Source organism: Mustela erminea, chromosome 7 (assembly GCF_009829155.1).
Source record: "Mustela erminea isolate mMusErm1 chromosome 7, mMusErm1.Pri, whole genome shotgun sequence".
In the NCBI taxonomy this organism is placed as follows: domain Eukaryota; kingdom Metazoa; phylum Chordata; class Mammalia; order Carnivora; family Mustelidae; genus Mustela; species Mustela erminea.
Window position 1 is genome coordinate 87998942 of NC_045620.1, and position 25448 is coordinate 88024389.

A 25448-nucleotide genomic window follows, 5' to 3' on the forward strand; every position below is an offset into this window, starting at 1 on the left:
GGCAAGGGAAGGCTCTGTTGTGAGGAAATGCAGGTGCCAGAGGGACAGAGAGAAATTTCCTTGTCAGAGAACACAGGGAAATAAGGCTGGGTGGGTGGGGTGGAACCAGAGTATGAAGGGTCTTAAATGCCATGCTAAGAAGCTGGGCCCTCCTGTGGCACCATGGGCGAACAAGGAAGTTTACTATGGGGACCTGCTAGGGGGGCGCTGTGTAAGACCGATCTCACCGTGATGCGGTGCTGGACTGACTGACTGAGGAGAGAGGCTAGTGGCCACCCCACCCCTACAGGCACATGCTGACCCAGTGTGTATATACTGTGGTGACAGGGATGAGAACAGAGAGAATGTGATGGCAATAGGAGAGACTCCCAAGAATGAGCACTGCCTAGAAAACGCATGACTATACTCTCTTGTGAGCCAAGTCCAAAGAAAACCTTAAGTTTCCATTATCCCAGCTTGAATGGTGACACCACTGATAGAAACTGAAAAAAGAGGGGAACTATGTATCGGGAGTAATTGGGCAAGGACAATAAATTTAATTTTAGACCTGTGACTTTAGGTTGACTATGGAAACTTCCAGCAGTTTGTAAAGAAATAGGTCAGAGTTTGGGAAAGATGTCAGTGTTACAGACACTCGTGAAGAGTTATTTTTCCTAATATGAATGGCTATACAGATGTTAAGAAATGTAGTCCCTAAAATCCTACCATTCTAGCACCAGATGTGGCCATTTCCTATATATCTTTCCAGTCTCACTTAGGTAGCTCCAGTTCTAGAATAGATACACAGTAGTCCCTCCTTATCTGGTATGGGGGAGGGGGGAGGGACAAGTTCCGAGACCCCCAGTAGGAGCCTGAAACCGCAGACAGTACTGACTCCGAGAGATACTGTTTTCTCCTATACACACATATGTATGATAAAGCTCAATTTATAAATTAGGTACAGTATGAGATCAACTAACAATAATAATAAAATAAAGTAATTATAACTATATGCTACAATAAAAGTTAGGGGAATGTGGTCTCTCCCTCTCTCTCAAAACATCTCATCACACTGTACTCACCCTTCTTGTGATGACATGAAAGTATAAATGCCTGTGTGATGAGATGTCATGAGGGAATGACACAGGCATGGTGACATAAGATTAGACCACTACTGACCCAACTATACATGGGAAGTAGGATCGTCTGCTTCCCAGTGCGGTCAGCGGTGGGTAGCTAAAACCGCAGAAAGCAAATCCGCGGATAAGGAGGGACTACTCTCCTGCTTTACCTCTGAAAACCATCCAACAACCATTAAATGCCACACTCTGTCTCTTTAAATTACCCCCCCACCAACACACACACACTTTTTGTTTCATAAACAGAGGAAGTGGATTGATGAAATTGGCCCAGTGGAATGGATAGTTGCCTAAAAGCTGTAACTACGTTACCCTGGGTAAGTCACCTATACTTTCTCAGCTTTGGCTTCCTTATTTGTATAATGGGGATAATTAAATTTACTATATGAGATTTTAAAGAATAAAGTACAAGGAGGCCCTCAACAATTGTCAGATGCTCTACCCATATCTCCTTCTATTTTTTTCAATGCAACCCCACCCGGGACCCAAACGGGGCCCCAAACCATCCCAGGACTTCTACCCCATCATGGTTAAAATTTAGATGCTAAATCCCCTGACCAATGTGAAAAGATGATAAACTATCTCTGTTTCACATTTAAGTACAAGTGCTTGTGCAAAGATTACTCGTTCTACCATCTGGTTAATGAACTGGCACATATGCTCGCTAGGATGATGCAGAAGAGTGGGGCATCTAAAAAAAAACACTTTAAACCAAGCACCGAGTTTAAATGCTTGTTATCAAAATCCAGTGATTAACCTAAAGAGAGAAAAAAAAAATCTTGTTCCACAGAGTTATACAGTCTTAATTATGTATTCACTCCAGCCAACGCATGGCAATCATTTCAATTCGAGTTGCTTCCAGTTTTGCAAGGATGAATTTCTTATCACTTGATAAGAGTCAGCTGGACTCTTTCATATCGAATGCAAGAGAACAGAGCAGTTCTGTGCCACTCAGAGCACAGTTGGGATTTCTGCTCAAGTGCAAAAGAGCTTAGATTTCTGGTAAAAAGTCCAATGACTCTAACTAACACTGTTTTATGTCATCTTTGAGTGACCAACCATTACCGGATGACTCATCTTTGCATCCAACCCGTCCCTCCTGCGATCCAGTCCCTCTGTCCCCCAGTTCATTCCTGGAGATTAGAGGTAAACACATGAAACGAGAAACTTTAAATACTTACTAATTAGGCAGTGCATGTCTTGGGAATATCGAGAGTTATCAGGAATTGTGAAGTTTCCATCACAAATTGCCACCTGACTCTCTCCAAATGGCAAAGTGAAGTAGCATAATTTATACAACAAACATCCGAGAGCCTAAAAAAATAAACCAGATTGCTACAAGTGGTTTATTTACCATAACTGCCGATGGGTCTACTGAGAGATACTGGCCTCGTCCACATTTACAAGCAGATACAAACACTCTGTACTATTAACCTATCAGAAACTTGAATTTAGAACTCAACACCACTATTTAGCTGCTGACGTACATTATTTCGACCATCATTACCAAACTGTGTTCCAATAAGGAACAAGCATTTCAGCTATTTTGCTGTTAAGAATTAGTAATGCATATATGAAAACCACCTAAATAAAGGGCAGGTCACCTGAATAATTTTCACAGAACTCTAAAGTCATTTCCTTTGACATCCTTCATGAGGCAGTGGCTGGTCACCTGGAGTGAAGAATAACCCTGAGGGTCAGGAGACAGTGACATGGTACAGTGGCCACTCTCGCTATGGCACTGTCTGCATTAAACTTGGGGGTTTATGGTCAAGACTGCTGGTATCTGAGGTGCGGATAGGTTAGTTGACACCTACCCAAATGTCTGCCTTCGTAGTGATGATTTTGCCACTGTACAGGTTGACCATTTCTGGTGCTCGATAGGACAGCGTTGTGTATCTACAATCAAGAGATTTGTTTTTTGTTAAATATGTCAATGCTATAATTAAAAACCAGGGGTAGCAGAAATAACTTTTTATTTTTTTCTTTTTTTGCATTTTAAGTATTTTTTTCCATTTTATTTTATTTTATTTCTTTTCAGTGTTCCAACATTCATTGTTTATGCACCACACCCAGAAATAACTTTTTAAAAACACATACATTAAATTTAAAAAGTCTAGTTCCCTGGAAGCAATCCGCAGAAAAGAGCATGAAATACCAGTGCAGATAAAATGAAAAGCTGTCCTTGGTCTACCCCCAAGGCCCTCTAGAAGCAGTCCTTCTATCCGATAGCACGAGGAGACCCAGACACTGAGGCACTTCAATAAACACTAAAAGCAACTCTTCTTGGGTCCTCCAATGATAAAATCTCCTACAAATCCTTGTTGTCTAATAGTGTATTTATACTGTATTCTCTGATTCCTTTTTAAAAACGGCAATTCCCCTTGATTTGGCTCAACTCGGACATGTCATACAGTCTGAGACACTGGAGAAGGGCAGAACGGGGTGGGAGGGGGGTGCTGGAAGAGGGATGAAGCAACAGTCTTCCTCTTATCTCTGGCTCAAGTAAAGACAATATAAGCTCAGCTTCAAAGTTGAGTGTCTGATGTTGCCAAGCACATGACTCTGCTGCTCAAGTCTCCAAAGCCCAGAGGGCACCATGGTTCAGCTGTCCACCAGCACCATGGACCAAAGTCTTCCTGCCCCAGCTTGGCTGCTGGGGATGAAGCAGGAAAGGAGACTGAAGATCAGGACAGAGGTGTGCAGACAAGACTGCTGGTTTATTATTGGTATTAGTGAATGTTGTTGCCTGTGAAAAACCTAACACTCTGGACATGAAGGGGAAGATGGTTCAGGTTCCTACTGGAGCCAGAAACCTAAAGATGCTTTTTCTCATCCAAGTCAGTGATTCAGTATCTGTAAAGACTTCATAGCCCTACTTACCATTAACTCCACTAGACTGGTGGGCTCCTTATAAGCAAGAAGGAGTACACAGCAGTGCAGGCTTCAGTGGAAAGTACATCCAACTGACTGATAATGTCCAAGCTGTTGTGATTCCACTTGAAAACATCACAGTCCTTCTACAGTTTGTGAACCATGCAGCTTTTTAAGGACTATGTGACGTAAGTCAAAATATGTATATACAGTGATCACTGGGCCACTGATAAAGTACTGTATGATTCCTTCATTTTACTCTACTGATAAATGCTTATGGATCCCTTCCACATTCTCCACTTATAATCAGACACCCCAACTTCCAACATGATGCCCTGAGACAAGGGGCACCAAAACCAGCACCATGGTCTTCCCACCCTGACCTTTTCATTCATAAGCTCAAAGTACAGGTGCAGATCTGGTCATGAACAAAACTCCAAGAAAGGAGGAAAAGCTTACTTCTTAATTTCGTCTTCTACTGCATTGACTCCCTCAGTTTGTGGATTCTGGAATTTGTTGGTGGCACTTCCAAAGTCACACAGGACGTAGTGGCCTCGGTCGTGCAAGAGGATATTTTCAACCTGAAAAACATTTCCCCACCACCCATTCCAAAGTATTATTTAGTGATGCATATGAAAATCTGGTTCAGAGTCATATAACTATTTTACCGCTGATAATCCTATTAATATGCACAGGAAAGTTATTCCCCTCTAAGTATCTTGAGAGGGGTCATCCCAAGTGAACAAAAAAGCAAAGCGTAGTAACAGGGTGAAATGACAATAGAGGGGGCAAGCTGAGGAATTCCACAATGCGCAAGCAAGAATCCCATTTTCCTAGATTTCCAGCCCCATTTCTCACCTCTGCAGAAATAGTCCTAATACTTTCTTTTTTTTTTTTTTTTAAGATTTTATTTACTTATTTGACAGACAGAAATCACAAGTAGGCAGAGAGGCAGGCGGGGGGGGCGGGGAAGCAGGCTCCCTGCTGAGCAGAGAGCCCAATGCGGGGTTCAATCCCAGGACCCTGGGATCATGACCTGATCCGAAGGCAGAGGCTTAACCCACTGAGCCACCCAGGCACCCCTAGTCCTAATACTTTCAAGCCTGCGTATCTTTCCTCATGTTCTTCTTTCAGGCTAGAATGTTCTCTGTGATCCCACCTTCTTACCCAACTATCAATATCCCATTCATCTTTCCAAATCCAGTTCAGATGGCACCTCATGTTTGAAGCCTTCCTCAAGGACCCACTGAGACAAATGTCACTCCTTCCCCCCCCGTGCTTCAGCACTTCATTCTTCCTGATGTCAATTATTTCACTGGGCCTTATACACACATATATCAATTTCTTTACCACACTACATTAGGATTTCTGGAATAATAAATATTTGCTATATTTTAGCTACTTCTCAAAGTGATTAAAGGCCTGTGGGCAAATGTGCAGTTTTCCTATTAAAGTATTATCTTTTTATAGATGAATTATTTGGACAGTGGGTTAGCAGTTCCAAGTAGAAGGGACCTTACAAATACCAGAATCTCCAGAAATCTCTAGTATCAAAGGACTATGCCAATGAAAGAATAACTTCAAGATGGTGGGCGCATCTGTACTCAAGATGTAGTGAGTAACTAACTGTTGGTATAGGTGAACTGAGCTGACTAGTGTGTTGTAGGACAGACCTGGTTCATGTGGGCAGTAAAATGGCAGCCAAAACATCTTGTTGGGCCAGCAAGTCTGTAGTCTCCATTGTCTTTTGTTATCAGCCTTCCAAGGACTGATTACCTTTAGAAAACAAAGGCAAGAGTAGACTACAAGCTCCTTCAAGACAAGCACCATCTCTCTCTCTCTCTCTTTTTTTTTTTTAAAGATTTTATTTATTTATTTGACAGGCAGAGATCAAAGTAGGCAGAGAGGCAGGCAGAGAGAGGAGGAAGCAGGCTCCCTGCCGAGCAGAGAGCCTGATGTGGGGCTCGATCCCAGGACCCTGAGATCATGACCTGAGCCAAAGGCAGAGGCTTTAACCCACTGAGCCACCCAGACGCCCCAAGACAAGAACCATCTCTTAATCCTGTTTGTAGTCTTCTCTACCAGGGCCTAACATAGTGCTTGCTATAGAAAATGCTGGTTGAATGGAAAAAGCTAAAAAACAGAAACACACTTAACACCGTGTTTGTGTGTGTGTCCGTCTGTCAGAAGCGAGACAGAAAGCCATCAAATGCCCGGGCCATACCACTACTACTCTTCCTTTAAAAAAAAAAAAAAAAAAAAAGGTCAATTGTGAAAGTCTCTTGTTCCCATACTTGTTTCTATACTTGCTTTAGTTCTTCTGAAAATTACATTATATATTACAAAAATGTTCACTGTACATTCTGTATCAGCTAAATCTACTACCTAAAGCCTTGGCTGCAAACTGATTCTTTTGTTTATTGTTTTTTACTCCTACTGAGTCTCCCACGTGTTGTTATCAGGGGTTTTGTTATTGTTACTGTTAACTCACTTTCCTTGGAATTCATCTGTGGGAAGCCTTGGAGGCCTAGGTTTAAAATCTCTTTTTCTTCCTGAGAGGATACTCTTTTGTACCTGGGGTACCATTAACCTATAATCACTTGAATCTAGAATCTTGACCTTGGGATTTTTAGCCACACAGGCAGGGTGAACTACGGCCACCAGCTCTCGTGGATATGCTCTTGGTCCCCAGAGACAAGGCTGAGACAAGGAAATATTTCTATCACCTATAGCTTTTTATAAAGCTCATCAGTTTAACTTATTTACACAAAGTGACACAGTCATGCTATCCTGAACATATATTCACTTTAGGAATCTAAAATAATTCCAACAACGCAATACTAACACTTGCAATCTAATTCCGAGGTTATAGATCGGCTACCACTTACGGAGATTTTACTATTATGAGTAATACTGTGCTCAGCACCTCACATGAGATTATCCTCATAATAATATAATAATATCCCTGTTGTACAGATGCAGAGGGTGAGGCTCCCAGTGATGAAGCTGGGAAGTAAACTTAGGCAATTTAATTCTAGAGAAAGGTAATTAATTACTTTCCTGTAGGGGCAGGAAGCAAGTTAGAAGCAGAGCGTTACTCAGGGTCCTCAGCCATAATACCCTCCAACCGTGGTGGGTGGTGAGTATGCCCAGTGTACTGGAGACATGCTTAAGGACAGGGTTGCCTTAGTCCCTTACGTTCAGAAATGCCCCATAAAAGGAATCGAGTCGATGAGGAACCAGGTGACTAATTACTAGCGAGGCTGCTTGCTCAGTGTCTCTTTAAGCATTCCCTGCATTGCCTGCTTTGTTCTTTTATTCAACAGCTCCATTTGTCAAATCGTAGCCATTCTATGAGGCCTTGCTCGAGTTCTAACTCCTCAGTACAATCTTCCACGGCCTGGCTATAAAATCTATAGAACTTACTGTCCACGAGGGGTTGCTGAAGGAAGATGTTCAGACCAAGTTAAGCCACGCCCATTCCTTGCTTATCCCCTAGTCCATGGGTGCTGCATCTGAGCTCCATTGGAGAGCCGAGCCCTTGTGACAGACAATATGACTGATAAGCCTAAAATATTTACTATCCGGTCCTTGGCAGGAAAGTTTGTCAACCCCTGTCTATAATCATACTATGCCCATGTATGTACTACAATACCCAGGTAGGATTTCACATGCCACTTACCCTTCGATCCCTTATTCAGTATCCGTTAGTAGCAATCTTCCTTCCCCGCCTTCCCCGCATCACGCCAAACACGCATCTCCTACTGTATATGCACTGCCCCTTCAAAATTACTGTCTATACTGCCAACGCTACAATGTATAATCTAGGGGACCAAGAAGTTAACTCATTTCAAAACACAAACAAGGTAGTTCAGGGACCAAAGTCACTGGGTTAGAGGGAGGAAGAAAACCAAGCAAAGACAGAATGATGATACGGCACGCTGGAGTTTTTATTTCCCTCAACCACCACCTTTAAAAACTAGGTTTGTGTTTCTGGTTAGAACTCTGATTCTGAGTGGCAGAACTCAGCATTACACTCTATCAACCTGGTCCCCACCTCAGCTTGCCTCCTTCTCATAAAGATAACATCATACAAACCTATGTTCACAGAAAAAACAGTTAAAAATGAAGGGTGTATAGAAAAGTGGACACAAAGCCAAAACTATCAACGTAGGGGAAAGCCTTATCAATATCGGAGAAATGCTAAGGCAGGGGTACCTGGGTGGCTCAGTCTGTTAAGTGTCTGCCTTCAGCTCAGGTCATGATGCCAGAGTCCTGGGATTGAGCCCCGCATCGGGCTCCCTGCTCTGTGAGGTGTCTGCTTCTCCCCCTCCCTCTGACCCTCACCCTGCTCTTGTGCTCTCTCTCTCTCTCTCAATAAATAAATACAATTTTTTTGAAAAAAGAAAGAAATGCTAATGCAGGTAAGAATGGTAAAGGTCCGCGCTGGCCACTTTGCCAGCTTGCTGGGAGGGTCATGAGGTGGCAAAGGTGAACTCACTTGGCAGCGACCACCACACCAGCTTCCGCACCCTCTGCACGTTCTCAGTCTGACCCTGTGACTTGGGAAACCTGCAGAAACCTCCAAGGTCAAGCTGGCCACTGCCCTTCATCACCAGCACCACCACCACCAACACACTGGACACAGAGCCTGGCATGTGACAACCACACTGGACTTGGAGGTCACAGGACCTCAGGGACTAATCAGATGTCTGACCTCAGACAAACCTTTAAGCCTTGTCGGACTTGTTTCTCATCGGCAAAGTCAAGCTAATAATATTTCTATCGCTGCTATTATGAAGCAAGTAAGAGAATGTGTATGAAAGCAAACTGTAAATCTCCTAAGAAGTTATGACCACTCATTTAATAGAGAAATACACACATTCGAACTCCTACTATATGCCAAGGAGGTTCTGGGGGTAAGGCTGTGAACAAATCAAGGTTCACCTGCTCACGGAGCTTAGAGTCCAGCGGAAGAGAATAAGAAAGTAGGTATAATTGCCAGGTGGTGATAAATGTTATGGGAAAAACCCCCACAGGTTAAACACATGTGAAGTGAAGAGGGATGCTACTGCAAACAGCACATTTGGAAAGGTCACCGCGATGAGGTGAGCAGAGGCACCTGAATGGAGGGAGAAGGTGGCTCCCGGAGGAGAGCCCGCAGGACGGCACTGAGATGCCAGCAGGCTTGAGGCACCTAAGGCACACAGACAGGCCACCATGGCTGGGACATCACTGTGCTAGGCACTGGAGTTACAAAGAACACCGAAGACAAGGGGGCTGGAAGGTCTCCAGATGAGTGCCCTTAGGAATGGGGAGATAAAGCCGGGCCTTGGGTTAGTGAAGTACTCCAGTAGCTGAAAGTCGTAAGAGAAGCAAAGGCACAGAGACAAGAATGACGACCGTAACAACACAACTAACAACACTCCCTATGAGCCACGTGATGCGCCCTGCACTTTCACCTACACAATTTCATGAGACTCTTACATAGCCTTATTATCCCCAGTTAACAGATGAGAAAACAGAGTCCAGTTACCTAACATGCCTTGTGTCACAAGGCTGGTAGGGCAGGACGTGGGCTTGGGCTGCCTGACCACTGAGGCTAACCCTCCCCACTGCACTGATGGGCATTATGCAGGTACGGAATGTGGGCAGCTCAGACGGGCAATCTTGGAGGGAGCAGGAGAGACCACCAGAGCAGCTGACAAACGGCAGACTAGGGAAGGCCCCTTCGGGAGCCACTCAGCAGCAGATGAAAAGAGGTGTTTGAGAAAGGTTAGCCAGTGACAGGGGAGAAGGGGGAAAGTGAGAGCAGGTGCCATCGTCCAGGGGGAGGTGACTAAGGCCAGGGCTAGAGTAGGGCCCAGAGGGATTCAGTGAGACCTGGAAGGTAGAAAACCAACTGGCCCTTCATACGTCATCTTCTGGAAGCTCCAGAGAATTTGCAGAGTGACTTTGTTTTTGGCCAAGTCCCTTGAGATGTTCACCTGACACTGGTTACAATCCTAAGGTCTTCTAGCTCTTTGCAAGTTTAATAGTACTGACCTTACTTCCCAACCTATTGGCTTAATAGGGTTATTGAAGTCGTCACTCCCAAACTCTGCTCACAGCTTTAGCTAAAAGGTCTGGAAGGCCCCCTCCTACTGACCCTTCATTTTGACATTATTCCAAGCAGATAAGGCATTCAGGCATTTCAGTCACAGAATTTATTACCACTAGAAATTCTGGAGAATTTGATAAATGTAGGGTTTCAAACTTATGATTCTAAAAATGGGATAAGAATCTTCATCCTACTGTACTTTGTGAAATCAAAATCTCTTTTCTGACAAAAGAGGAGACATTCATGATTTTTTCAGTCTGAATGCACTTATTAACTCTTAGCCCTTTCTTCCCCTTTCTTAAATGCCTAGACAAACAGCACAGTATAACAGAGCAAAACCAACCAAATAAAAACCAAGATGGGAGTAAAAGACCCGTGGCCTTTGCTCTGGTTTGATCACAGAATTAGCTATGCAGGTGACAGCGTTTCTGGGCAGAGGCTTCCTCACTGGTAACAGGAGAAGGCTTGCTTAGGTAACCTTCCCAGCTCTATGAACCCATGATCTGCAGTGATCTCTTTATTTCCTCAGAGAGGGAAAAATTAAAACAAAACAAAACAGGGAAGTGATAAAAATGTTAAAATAATGTATTTGAGGAAAGACCTCCAATGAAGAACAGAGCTTCTATCATGCTATTTTTAGAATGTGAGCTGCTTAAGGACGGGGACCACTTTCAACTTACTTCCTACACAGACATTGAAGGAGAGACCGCACTTGTGGTGGGCAGGGTAAGAGGGGGCTTGCCTCAATTCTGGATGGGAACAATGAATCCCCACGCAGGGCAACCCAACAAGGGGATCCACAACTGGCCTGGCCTGTGCTCTTTTTCATGTCCTAACGACTTGTATTCAAGTTGAGGCCACCTCACCAGACGTAAATCCTGCTCAGAGAGGATCAGTAACTGGCACTCTCTCTCTGGCCAACAGGGGAATAAAGAACTTCTTGGCTCTGGCTACTACTGGCACTGTAGCGGCTAGACGTGGAGCTCCGAGTGTCCCAGACTACAGGATGGCAAACAAGGAGGTACACAGGGACTCTACAGTTGCGCCTCAGGAATCTGGCAGTGTGGTCGGCAAATGGGATTGCCCACCAGGCACATTTTAGCAGAAATCAACAAAATCTCACTTGCTAATGAAAGCAGCTAAATGGCATGGGGTGGAGGATATATGGAATTTGGGAAAGCTTCCATCAAAACAACCAGGAGTCAATGACCAAAATCGACAGCAGGCGGGACTCTTCTGGAACAATTACAACCGGGGCCTCCTCCCAGGGGGCCCCTATTTACATTCAACGATTTCCAAGGTAGAGGAGAAATGGCAAGTCTCCGGAGCTATGGGTGCCCACCTGGTGGTCCCCACTACGGATTCAGGCACAACTACAGAGTCCAATACTGTGTCGTCAGCACAGTATATGCTGTGTATATGTACTATATAATTGGAAAGGCCCGGTACAAGGAGAGAGTAATTAGCAGAATTAGCCGACTCTCAGGAGCACCGAGGAGGGCTGAGGGGCACAGGGCCGGGGGCAAGCTGGGGAAGAGAACACAGCAGCCACATGCCTCTCCTAACGTATCTCACAGACTGTTCGGTGCAGTGAAGAAAGAGTCTGGGACTCCCGCTGCCTGAGCCCAAGCACTGTCCTACCCCATTTCCCCGGGCTAGACCTTGAGCTCCGTGCTCTGGCTCCCGTCACTACCTCGCAGCAGCACTGTGAGCACCACAGGGCACTGCCATGCTGGGAGTATGTAAGTTAGGGAGGTATTATCAATAGGTATGCAATGACTCACCAATGAGGCCTCATTTAATCCAGTTCAAATAAAAGATTTTGTTTAAGAACATGGGAACAGCACTCTCTACAAGGATGCTCAGTGGTCACGTCTGCCTCCTCCTCTTGCCCTTACCTCCATGCCCCATCAGTCTACTGTGCCAGGGGTGTTCCTGGAGATGGACACTCATGCTCTTAAGCCTCCTTGTCCCCTTCTCTAGGAAGCCCGCGAGCTCTGCTCTCTGCCTAAAATGTCCTTCATCCTCTCCACGACCATGCATATCCCACCAGTCTGTGATGTCCCACTCTCTGACCATACAGTAAGCAGCTCGATTCTCCACTGTTCCACACTTTGTTCTAGAACCATTGTACGTCACCTGTCTCTGTTTCAAATCTAAACATTTCATTTATATCCTCTCACCAACACTTCAAACATCTTGGGAGTAGGAACCATATTCTACCTGTACCACCTCCACAGAACTACGTACTTGTACCATGCTAGGCTCATAATAATTACTGAAACGTATTCTCCTTTTCTACTCAGAAAAAGGGCTGACTGTAGAAGGTCACTGGAGAAGGCTAGCTAAGGCTTCTGAAGGTATGTACTACCTTCCCATCAGCTAATTGCTTTAGTACAGAAATGCCAACATGCATGTACCACTTTACACCGACTGGGCTGGCTGAAATAAAAATGACAAGAAGAGCTGGTGAGGATGTGGAGAAACTGGAACCTTCATGTATTGCTGCTGGGATGTGAAATAGCACAGCCGTTCTGGAAAACAGTTTGGCCGTTCCTCTGAAAGTTAACTGCGGTTACTACATGACCCAACAATTACACCCCTAGATGCACACACAAGAGAACTGAAAACATACACCCACTTAAAACTAGCAACAGATGTTCATACTACCTGAAGTAGAAACAATTCAAATGTCCATCCACTGAGGACTAGATGAACAAGACATGGTCTCGCCACACTATGACGATCATGCCATGAAAACGAATGAGGTACCGTTACATATTGCAACACAGATGAACTTTGACACCATGGTTAGGTGAAATTAGTCAGGTCCAAAAGGCCACTTACTGTATGAGCCATTTATGTGACATGCGCAGACCGGGCAACAGAAAGCAAATTAGCGGTTGCCCAGGGATAGGGGGTGAGAGGTAGGAATGAAGAGTGATTGCTGATGCATACAGGGTTTCCTTTGGGGAGACAAAATGTTTTAGAATTTTATGATGGTGATGGCTGTACAGCTCTGTAAACAGAGTAAAAGCCACTAAATTGTATACTTTAAAAGGGTGAATTTTATGGTTATGAATTATATCTGAATTTTTTAAAAAACAAAAAAACAAAAAACAAAACTAAAAACCTTGACACAGAAATGCTAGTAGGCTGCTATGATCCTCAGACTTGAGAATATACCAAAGCCACGTGGGGTGATTATTAAGCTCTGCATTCCCGGGCTTCCCTGACACCGCCACACAAGCTATGGCCCAACGGGTTCCATGTGGAATCCAGGAGATTAGCACACCAGGGGATGCTGATCCCAGTTACGAGCCATGAAGCAGATTTCTCAAAACACAGGTATAATGAAAAGAAACTGTAATTTAGAATCAGAAGAACAGGATTCACTTTCGGAACCTGCTCCTTTCTGGTTATATGACCTCAGTCAAGTCACGTAACTGATCTACTCCTGAGTTGCCCTAACTGTAAATGTAAAGAAGAACATCTTCCTCCAACAGCGTGTGTGTGTGTGTGTGTGAAGTGTCTGGTAGTATACACGGCACACAGTTGGTGTGCCATACACACTGGTGAATCCCTGTCAGTGCCAAGTCCATTCGACAAACATTGTCAAGTGACTATATAATCAGAAAAGCCCAGTACAAGGAGGTAGTAATTAGCAGAACAAATTTTTAAAATAATCACTTACTGGATTTTGCAAAATATGAAACAGACGTTAAAAACCAAGCATCGGGATGCCTGGGTGGCTCAGTTGGTTAAGCAGCTGCCTTCAGCTCAGGTCATGATCCCAGCATCCTGGGATCGAGTCCTACATCGGGCTCCTTGCTCAGCAAGGAGCCTGCTACTCCCTCTGCCTCTGCCTGCCACTCTGTCTGCCTGTGCTCGCTCTCTCTCTCTCTCTCTCTCTCTCTCTGATAAATAAATAAATAAATAATCTTTAAAACAAAAACAAAAACAAAAAACCAAGCATCACTGTTTGCACACTATTGAAATTAGTCTATCATTTTCCATGCTCCTGACCGTAAATTTGGGACTCCATCAGGAAAAACAAAAACATGTATTTAGTCAGTTGATGACTATAAAGGCTACCTGGGTAATAAAAGTCATACCTGTACTCTACTTTCTTTTTTTTTTCTTTGTGTCTTCTCTTACCAAGCAAAATGGAAGAAATAGGAGGTTACCACGCATGTTCTGTCACATCCCCCAAGTGTCTCTCTGTTCCCCGGGCCTATGGGAAATAGCCTGTGGGAAGGCACTTAAGCAAACAGTGGGGCCGTTACCTTCAGGTCACGGTGGATGATAGGAGTCTTGCACTGATGCAGGCGGGCAACGGCTTCGCAGGTGTCACAAAATATCTGGAGCACTTCATTCTCTGTAAAACCTGTTTGTAGGCGCTGGTTCATCAGGTTGACCACCTGGCCTCCTGCGAGGGGGCACAGAGCAAGCAGGAGGTTAGCAACATTCTGACTCACCACTCATCCAAGACAATGAAAAGGCTGTCCACAGAAGAACGACCTGGACAAAGGTCACCGGCTGAGCCATGACTGCAACCCAAGTGTCTTGATTCCCAGACCCAGATTCATCTTCTTACAATCCAGGGCCTCCTCTGATGCAGCAAAACCCATTTATTTTATAAAGTACTCCAGATGTGAGCTACCTTCGTGACATCTTGAAGATCAGTAGAACGATGGTCTGGTCCTGCTCTAGCCACTTGATAACGCTGTCCCTGTTTGTATGGGATGAGGCCACAGGTTCAACCTGCTGTATTCTTTAATAAGAATCAGACTACACAAGAGACCCCAGAAGCAGGAAGAAGACAGCTTTCTGGTCTGCAGTTTAGGAATGGCTTGGTCTCTCTAGTCTCACTCACAACTTGCTGCCGAAAATGCAGATATACTCCACCAATATTTCATCTCCAGGACCAGAAGACTGATGACCTCACTTACAAAATTATTCAGATCCCTAGATGCTCCCACTGCCTTGTCTTGAAACATTTTACCATCCAAAAAGGAATGGAGAAGAGGAAACAAACTGCCAAGTTCAAATTTGGTAGTATCTTATAAAATTGGCTTAGGGTTATTAGAGAATTGGTGGAAATTATCAGTTAACATTACATTTTGGGGATTAACCACATATCTGATTTATGGACAGCATCTTTAAAGGCAAGGAAAATTCAGTGGAAGTACGGATGATTATAAAACAGGGCACCAAACAGTGAGGCAGTGACCCAAGCTTGTAAGTGGCAGTTGCTCAGGCCAAAAGAGCCAGACCTCCAAACTGGTTGTATGAAAGGCAGTCAACTCTGAATCAAGTCATGTTACAGTCTGTATGTCCCAAGATAAAGGCTGCTTGAAACTCCAAGCTTTCAACTACTTAACTCCACTGTTCACAGCGGCGTCATTTGAGTATAGCCTTACTGGCAATTACAGCTTGCAAGCAAGGAGAGGAAAGGTCATTTCCATTAGACGAAAAGAATTATTTTCCCCCATAACACAAGGACGGAGGTGTGGGTGGGGAAGAGAACACATGAGGGAGGGAGTGGGAAGGCTGAATCCTTTCTTCGGTCCATCTGGAGTTGGGACTTTGTTCTGTGCCTTCATTGCTTGTTTTAAAGCATCACAGATAACACATTCCTCCTCACCCTCATACATTCTCATTCACATACAAGCACCAAACCTGCCTAAAGCTAACAAAAGAGGAGTTTTGTATTATCAACCACCTCAAATCGTTTGCCATAAGAATAACCAAGAGGTGACAGCAGGCTCTGTATCTTTCAGTCTCACAGTCTGCACATCTTTAAAACCACAACAACACACATTAGGGCACAGAGCACATTCACTGAAATGAGCCCCGTGTCCTTGACAATCAAAGTGCCAGACAATGGGAGCTCAAGGTCTGGGTTACACACTTACCCCTACAGAAGTCCATCAGAATGAGCACTTCCCACACATCCCCGCTGCTCACGTTGTTGATACTGGAGTCAATGTAACCGACAATGTTCTTGTGCCCTGACAGGTCTCTCTAGAAAGAAGAGTTGAGAAATATAGTATTAGATACAGACACCAGTAGGGACAGAAGGAGCGCGTCGGTTCGATTAGCACAGATAATTTAAATACAGATAACCTTAACCGCAAAGGTAAGACTGCAGAGGAGGGTCAAGAGCAGGTTTCCAGTGGTCTCTGAGATTCATGGTCAGCTCTTCAGTCAACAGTTCTATAGCCCTACTAAAGTGCAACACGCTCCTGAACGAGATTCTGGAAGCATATGCACACAGGGTGCCTACGTGCTTGTTCTCTCAGTGCTCCCTGTAAGTCGGGAGCAAAGACGCCCATCTCCAAAAGTTCTGCAGAGAGTACGAGCCAGACAGTATGAATTATTTAAACATGTGAATTTTTAATTCAGAAAAAAGAAACTGGTGGGTTTTTTTTCCCTGGCTGTAGGTACACAAGTGGATTCAACATGACTTTTAAATTGTTTGTACTGTTTTTCTCCCTTTAGGAAATGTATGAAAAGAATAACTGCTTTACAACGTTTTGAATGGTCGATGGTGGCATCCCAACCTAAACATTTTGCTCATAATTAAGCCTTTCAAGTCAACCAGATGGAATATAAGATGGGTCCTGTTTCTAGCTCTCTGGTTGGAACTGCATATGCTCTCTCGGGGCTGCTTACGGAATTCACCGAGCCAGCAAATGTTGACAGAGCACCTCCTGTGTGTCAGGACCCATTCAGGCACCAGAGGCTGCCTCACACCTTGCTATCATTATTTCAGCATCCCTAGAGGCAAATCTTTGTAACGATCATGTTTAAAATCCAATGTCATTAAGAAGTAAGTCGGGGAAAGAAAAAGTGAGCAAGCTGGGTAGAAGGATTTTGTACAAATTCAAGATTAAAAAAAAAAAAACTAGTTTTAATAAATTGTTTGAATGAAAAAAGGGGGAGGATAGTGGAAATGTAAGTGGTTGAGTCACCAGACAAACATGACAGTTCAGGCCATAAAAACAGTCACTACCACTGCACAAACTGGAGATCTGGCTGCTTAGAGTGACATATAAAGTCTCTTTTAATCTAAAATTATATACCAAAACAAGAAGAAGTCTCATGGTATCAAATGAATATACCTGAACCCTGAGCATCAAAGTTAAAAGTCATTAGAACTTTCCTCTGAGTGAGGGAGTGAGAACGACTGCTGCTTCAGAAAGGTAGACAAAAATAGAAATGGGACGGCTGGCACTGACAGTGGGGAGTCACTGGAGCCCCATACAAGAACAGTTTCAGAGAAGGGATGGGATGGGGGGAGGGAGAAATGGACTTGCGAAGAGTTGGGCACGTTAAGAGCTGGCGAGTATAGAGGAGTCTTCTGGAACATTTTGTGCTCCAGAGAGGAACAGCATTGCCAGAAGGAATTCTCGGGATGAGAGAGAACTGAGCATGGGAGAGTGTAAGGAGCCAGAGCAGAAACCTTCAGCACAGAGGAGAGGACAAAGGATAACTGATGGAACCTAGTCCTGCAGGAAGAGGGGGTGGGGACTGAGGGCACTACTAAAGGGACTGGTCTTAGAAAGAGGAGCAGGAAGGAAACGAAATTAGATATGCATATTCGTTTACAGCTGGAGAAGGGGAACTTCAGTGAGTTCAGTTCTATTGTTCTGTTTTTGGTAGAGAGCAAGACCACGTTTGCAGTATAAGGGAATGAGAAAGCAGCTTGATGAGAGAAATAAAAGGCTTAGAGCAACCACTTTGGATGACAGACAAAGCAGATGATGAGGCAGAAAAAGCCGTCTCTCTCTCTCGAGTTCTGCACAACAGAACGTGATTTTAGGGTTCATGTTGTAGAGCCCCATTCTTCCTCCTGCTTTTTACTCTCATCATCAACTCTTCAAAAACTTGATTTCATTTACACAGTTAAGGAAGGAGGAAGAACTGGAGAGGAGTTCTGAAGCCAAAATAGAGCAGAAGATCATGTTCTCCAAATGTTCACAGGAGGAATGAAAGACTAATGTTTCCACATTAGTAATTTGTCTACATTTAACTGTTTGAAAAAGAATCTGCAATGTCACCTCTGATTTGCCTCACCCCAAGAGGAATAATAAAGACTGAGGAAGGGAAAAAAAAAAAAAAAAGCATTTGGTAGAGCCAAGAGGAGGTCAAGAGCTATTAGAAGACCCAAACTGGATAATGAACATCTGCAGATGGCATCCTAGAACAGTTGCCAAGCCGTTTGCTGATCAGTTCAAGTCCAAATTCCCGTTCATTTTGTCTTCTGCAGAGTTCCTGAGAGAAAACCAAGCAGAAAAGATCTCCTCTTCGGAGGGAGCCCATGGCACTCACTCTTAACGACCTGATAACGCAGCAATATCTCAGATTTTAGAGTAACATCTCACTAGTCTGCAACTGATAGAGAAGATCAATTTGAATGGCTGTGAAATGCAGAGAAGACCAAGAGGAAAACTTACCGCAAAGGGAAACTGACTCACATGGAGGGTGCCCTGCCCCGTTTGTAGCACCAATAGGCCAGAGGAGGCCCAAGTATTCCCTGGCTTTGGTTAAAAGCCCAGTTCCAGACTTGGAGAACAGAAATGGACACAGAGGTATGGGACAGCACCCGCACAGTTTTGGAGCTCAATTCCTCAGGAAAAGGCAGGATATAAGGAGGATGCCTTGATGCCCTTGGCTACAACTCTTATTCGGGGTACACGGAGATAAAAATCAATATTTTTGAGTGTAAGTCAAAGCATGATTTTAAGGGGAGTGGGAAAAGTTCAGTTAAATTATTGATCAGATCAGTTTATATTACATGATTTAAACAGTGGTAAGTCTAAGGAGTGTGTATTGCCCTTTTAAACTTTATATTTAGATCACCATTACAGAGGACTAATAAAGTACTGACATAAACACGCTATTAAAAGACCTGCTTTATTAAGTAGATATTTTAAATGATTTGTAGTGGCCTTATTAATACATTTAACTGTTTGAGATGCTAAAAAACTTTCTTCATAAATACATGCGAAAGCTGCCATTTGAAAATCATGCCTTTAGCTTTGCGCAGTGGCAGCATTGTCGTCAATGAGGTTTATCCGAGGCGCGATTATTGCTAATTGAAAATCATGCCTTCAACTCAGATCTTATAGTTTATCACAAATCTCAAGTTTATCTGGGGCCCTAATTAATGATGCTTGTAGCACAAAACAGTATTCTATCTTTATGCTCAAAATTCCTATAGCAGGAGGATTCAATCCCCAAGTAAGTACATCTATAAAAACCTTCATATTAAGTTCAGGAAAACGAAGATAGCATTCTAAAGAGCATATCAGTAACATGCGACTCACCTCCAGACAGTAAAAATGAGTATGGTATATAACGAATTTCCCTATTTATTTGCTCAGGTCACCCTTCTTTGGAATGTCAGCATGATATCTGCAAATTCCCAGTACTGACAGAACTTGTATTTGCAAAGATTAAGTTCCCAAAAAACTAATTTACCTGCTTTGACCCTCCAATCAAATATTCAACATTTTCTGCTTTTTATGACTCAGCACTGTTCCTACTTCTGGGATCACACCATGGTTCCACAGAGCTTTTTAAGCAAATTTCAGCTTCTTTTTAACTTAAAGGTGAAGGAATCCAGTTCTAAGGCCTGAAATTTGTTTATTTCTCCTACTGGATGCTTTTTTTTTTAAAGTTAGGGGGTTTTTTTGGGTTTTTTTTTAAGATTTTATTTATTTATTTGATAGAGAGAGAAATTACAAGTGGGCAGAGAGGCAGGTGGGCGGGGGGGAGCAGGCTGCCTGCTGAGCAGAGAGGCCAATGCAGGGCTCAATCCCAGGACCCTGAGATCATGATCTGAGCTGAAGGCAGCGGCCTAATCCACGGAGCCACCCAGGCGTCCCTCTCCTACTGGATGCTTTGTAAAAGTCTACTGCCTTACTTTTCTTCGCTCCTTTTCCCCTCAATCAATCTAAATTTCCTTTAAAACTCTCTTCAAGGAGTTATTCACAGGCCCAGGAAAACATCAAGTCCAGTACAGTAATAAAAAGAAACACTTTTTTTTTTTTTAAGATTTTATTTATTTATTTGACAGACAGAGATCTCAGGTAGGCAGAGAGGCAGGCAGAGAGAGAGGAGGAAGCAGGCTCCCTACTGAGCAGGGAGCCTGATGCCGGGCTTGATCCCAGGACCTGGGATCATGACCTGAGCTGAAGGCAGAGGCTTTAACCCACTGAGCCATCCAGGCGCCCCAAAAAAGAAATACTTTGAGATCTAGGCTAGTCCTGTTATTCTATGAAGGCCAAGGTATTTGGGTTTCTGCTTACATAAGAAGTCCCAAATACGATTCTCGTGCCCACACTCACACTGACTCTCCCGTTCCTGAGTCTTACTCACTAGTTAATCCTAGTTAGTGAGTAAGTGAATACTTAGTGAGTTAGTTAGTGACTAGATCTTTAAAGTCATCTAAAATCTGATTTAGAACAGTGCTGCTCAAACTTTAACAGGCATATGAATCACCAGGAGATCTTGTTTAAAAGCAGATTCCAAGCCAGTAGCTCTAGGAAAGGGCCCCAAATCCTGCTCCTCAGTGGCACTTAACGTAGCAAAGATCTAGAACAGTGCCACTCAAAATGTGGCCCACAGATGTGTGCTGCTTAGTAAATTGTTACCAGTGCAGAAGGAGAGAAGAAGCTTGCTCCAGGACATCAATCAATTTAGTAACTAAGCAAACTTACTTCTTTTCCTAGTGATATCTTACCTATGAGGAATATAGTTCCTTGATTTATATTCTGGCACAACATGCTCTGAATAGCACCCATATGCTTACAGCCAACTGATTTTTGAAAATGGTGCCCAAAAAAAATACAATGAGGGAAAAGTAAGTCTTTTAAAAAAATGATGCTGGGACTGTAAGGGCCTAGTTAGCCAGAGTGATTCCATCTGGCTGAACAGTGATTTTGTTGTTTATACAGTAAAACTTAAACTGACCCTGTGCCCCCACCCCAGGGAACTTACTTAAAAACAAGTCCTGGAAACCAGTCCCAGATAACAAAGCCCAAATACAAGGGTAGGTCAGGCCAGTTGGAGGTATCCAATCAGTGGGGGCGCATACTGTCTCCCTAGCTACCAAGGAGTACGGGCCCTGCCCTTTGGGCACCTTTTGGATGCCAATTCTGACCAAGGTGATAGGCTAGTTCAAATATCTACTATAGGGTAAACTGTAATTCAATTGGTCACTTATGTGTGACCTAGCATGACTGTGCAGCTTTCTCTGTGTGTTACAATCTCATTGGCCACCTGTGCATGGCCAGGCCCAACCACATGGCCTTTGCCCTTAAAAGCTAGTCTGTAAGGCAGAGAGGAGTCGCCTCTTTGCAAGAGATGGCCCTGAACGGTCGGTTTGATTCTCGATGCTAGGCGCAAAATAAAGCTTTGTTTGACCTTTGCTTTGTAACAGTCTCGTTCCTTTAATCATGCACCCATTATTGGGGGACCTTTCAGGACAACTAGATTATCTACATGCAAAAGAATAAATTAGATCCCTACCTCATACCATTCACAAAAGTTAATTCAAACTGGACCAAAGATCTAAAAACTCCCCAAAGAAAATAAGCACACAAATCTTCACGGTGTTCGATTAGGTAATAGTTCTTAGATCTTAGATACACCACCTGAAGCACAAGCAATCGAAGGGAAAAAAACAGATAAACTATACTTCATCAAAATTTAAAAATTTAGCACTTCAAAAGACACTAATAAGAAAATGAAAGACAATGCAAAGAATGGGAAAAAATAATTACAAACCATACACCTGATAAAGATCCAGTATCCAAGCTATATAAAGAACCCTTAAATTCAACAATAAAAAGACAACATAATGTAAAAATTGGCAAAGAATGTGAATGGACATTTCTCCAAAGAGCATATAAAACTGGCTGATAAGCACATGAAAAGATGCCCAATGCCATTAATCACTTGGAAAATGTAAATAAAAACCACAATGAGGTATCACTCCAAACCACAAGGATGGCTATAATCAAAAAATAGAAACAATAAAAAATGTTGCCAAGGATGTGGAGACTGGAACCTTCATACATTGCTGGAAGAATATAAAATAGTGAAGATCCTGTGGAAAACAGTTTGGCATTTTTTCCAAAAGCAGAGTTACCACTTGATGCAGCAATTTCATCCTGTGTATATACCCAAGGGAAATGAAACACCATGTTCACACAAAAACTTGTACACAAATGTCCTTAGCAGCACTATTCATAATGCCAAAAACCAGAAACAACCGAAATGTCCCTTAGGATGAACAAAATGTGATACACACACACACACACACACACACACACACACACACACACGGAGTATTATGCAGCCGTGAAAAGGGAAAAGGTACTCACACATGCTATCACATGGATAAAGAAGGCACCCATCCGTGCTAAGCATGGTTAAACCATAAATATTATGCTAAGTGAAAGAAGTCATAACAGTCCATATATTAGATTATCCTATTTATATGAAATGTCCCAAACATATACCAGAAAGTGGACTATGCTTGCCAAAGACTGTGGCAAGGTGAGTATGAGGAGTGACTGCTAACAGGGATGGGTCTCCTTCAGAGATGATGAAAAAAAAAAAGTTCTGGAATTAGATACAAGGTGATGGGTAAATGACCCTGTGAATATACTAAAAACCACTGAATTATATATATATTTTTTAAAGATTCATTTATTTATTTGACAGAGAGAGATTACAAGTAGGCAGAGAGGCAGGCAGAGAGAGAGAGGAGGAAGCAGGCTCCCTTCTGAGCAGAGAGCCCGATGTGGGACTCGATCCCAGGACCCTGAGATCATGACCTGAGCCGAAGGCAGCGGCTTAACCCACTGAGCCACCCAGGCGCCCCTACTGAATTATATTTAAAAGGGTGAATTTTTATCTCAATTTACAAAGAAAAGTAGCATGACAAGCTAGGGAAAAAATAAACACGCAAGAGGGAGAAAGGAAAACAAGGTTCTCCGAGCAGCACTCATCCAGAGTACTCAGGCAGCTCAAAATGTAATCTCTGCTAGAGCCTTTTGAGAAGCAGTTTTCTTACAATAATGTCACTTCTTTGGACCCTCAGCCCGACTGCAGACAGCTTGTATTGTTGATGAGTTCTTCCCTACATCCAACTGGAAACTTCGAGCTCTTGTTCCTAGACTGTCCCCTTCAGAGCAAAAAGAGCAAGTCGTCTTTTTCACTTTCTAAACAACTGAAATATTATTATTTAGACTGTAAATTTTTTCTTCTCTAGGTTAAATATACCTATGTTCATAAACAAGTTTTTTTTAGTTGCATCACCACTTAAATGCTTCGCTTTGTCTGTATCCCTTTGACAAGAATGGCCCCAGGAAATGAATGGAATACTCCAGGTGTGGTCTGACTCGTGCACAGCAGACCAGCATCATCACCCACTGTTCATTTTATTAACAGAGCTAAAAATGGCATTTTTATCCTTTTGGCAGCTGCATTACACTACACATTCATATTGAGTTAATTGACCGCTAAAATACTAGTCTTTTTCCATTTTACACTGCTTTAAATCTCTGCCTTCCCAGACCTATACTTTTAAAGTTGTTAAAATAAAAATTCAAGTGTATGACCTTGCCTTGTTATTTCATCTCATTAGAATCAGTCCATTGCTCCAATTCATAAGGATCATTTTGGATCCCGATTCTATTACCCAATGTAGTGGTTATATTTTCCAACTTTATATTAGGTACATAATTGATAAGTGTGTCTTCTCTTTAACCAAGTTATTTGCTGAATGTAAAATAACATAAAACTAATGGTGAGCTGCGGGGCTTTTTTCAAAAAAAAGCTTTCTCCAAATTAATATCAAACCACTGGTCAGGAACCATTATACACAGTAGCTATTACTCCTGGAATCCAGCCTAGACTCTCCAACTTGCTCACAGACCTCTGGTGAGTGTCCTTACCCAAATGACACAATTTTTAAGAGACTGGACTTAGTGCACTCCCCTGAGCTTCCCAACCAGAAACCCTCCCAAAAAGGCCATGATGTTGATATCACATGGTCTGCTCTTACGCAACCTGAAGGTTCTTTGGATCCCTGCTTCAAATAAGTAATACACTAACATTCAAAAAGAAAAAGAAAAAAAAAGGAAATTATTTTCTACTCCAGTACTCATCCTCTATAAGGAACCCTCCCTGTTTCTTTCCCGTTCTCCCATTCACCCTCCCTCCCTATCTCTCGCATCCTTTCAGTGTTTTGTTCAGGCAAATCCAAACAGTATATATTATGCATTATGTACAAACACACATATCTTTTCTTACACAAAAAAACAGCTTCAAAGCATCTTTTAAAATAATCTGTTCCAGATTCTTGTCCCCCATCAATCCTGATGTCCCTACTGTGCACAATCTACCCTCCTTCTCATTTAGGAATATGGAAACATTTTCTTGCCTCAAATCTTCTGAGATCTCTTCTGCTGAAAGCAAGGCTTCAAATGTCACTGGTGGCAGCTCACTGTCCTCACTATCAAGCTCACCGCAGATGGAATCCATCTGGGCCAGGAGATGTGAACACAGAACAGCACTTGGTACATCTTGGGCTTCAGTTCTTACCCCTTTAAGTCTGAAGCTAATTCATCTTTTCCTGCCTTTGGGTAAAGGAATCTGAACTCCAAAACCCAGCTTCCAATTGTCTGCCAGAAACCCAGATCCCTTTGGTTCCATTAGGGCACATGTCCCAAATGTTATTGAAGGCCTCCTACCAAACCCTGGTAAATGGTACACGGCATTTGTCAAAATAAAATGTCTCTGCTGAAACCACTAACCATTCTTGAGTTTGGGTGCGTGCAACACGCACATCCTCACTCTGCTGTCAGTGCAGAGAGGATGCTGCTTCTCCAACCACTAACACACAAGCCTTAGCCCGTTATAAAGCATGTTGCCTCCTCCAATTCCTTTCACAATTCTGACACTGTTTGAGAGAGGTAGGGTTAGGCTATGGCCTCTATCTGACAGAAGTCTGAGCCTAGGAGGGCTAAAAACATTCCAGAAGGCTTTTGATTAAAATGGTAAGAAAAAAATTTTTTAAGTAAGTTGAATACTTCCTTTTATTGGTGCTTCCTTCTAAAGTCTTACTAAATGATGTAAAGAGTTTGTTTTTTAAAAAGCACAAACTAAGGGTGCCTGGATGTCTCAGTGGGTTAAAGCCTCTGCCTTCGGCTCAGGTCATAATCCCAGAGTCCTGGGATCGAGTCCAACATCAGGGTCTCTGCTCGGCAGGGAGCCTGCCTCCCCTCTCTCTCTCTGCCTACTTGTGATCTTTGTCTGTCAAATAAATAAATAAA

The 25448-nt window shown here is 43.1% G+C and overlaps 1 protein-coding gene and 1 pseudogene across 17 annotated transcripts in view; one reads left to right on the forward strand and one right to left on the reverse strand.

Annotated features, from left to right (window-relative positions):
• Positions 1–25448, reverse strand: part of AAK1 (AP2 associated kinase 1) — a 175278-nt gene that overhangs the window by 60387 nt on the left and 89443 nt on the right. For all 17 annotated transcript variants that reach the window (XM_032352338.1, XM_032352337.1, XM_032352332.1 and 14 more), the window contains exons 4-8: positions 16011–16119; positions 14379–14521; positions 4452–4573; positions 2936–3017; positions 2300–2432 (exon numbers count right to left, since the gene is read on the reverse strand). In XM_032352338.1, coding sequence (XP_032208229.1) covers positions 2300–2432; positions 2936–3017; positions 4452–4573; positions 14379–14521; positions 16011–16119 — 589 coding nt within the window. The remainder of the gene's footprint in view (positions 1–2299; positions 2433–2935; positions 3018–4451; positions 4574–14378; positions 14522–16010; positions 16120–25448) is intronic.
• LOC116596607 lies at positions 19136–19285 on the forward strand (annotated as a pseudogene).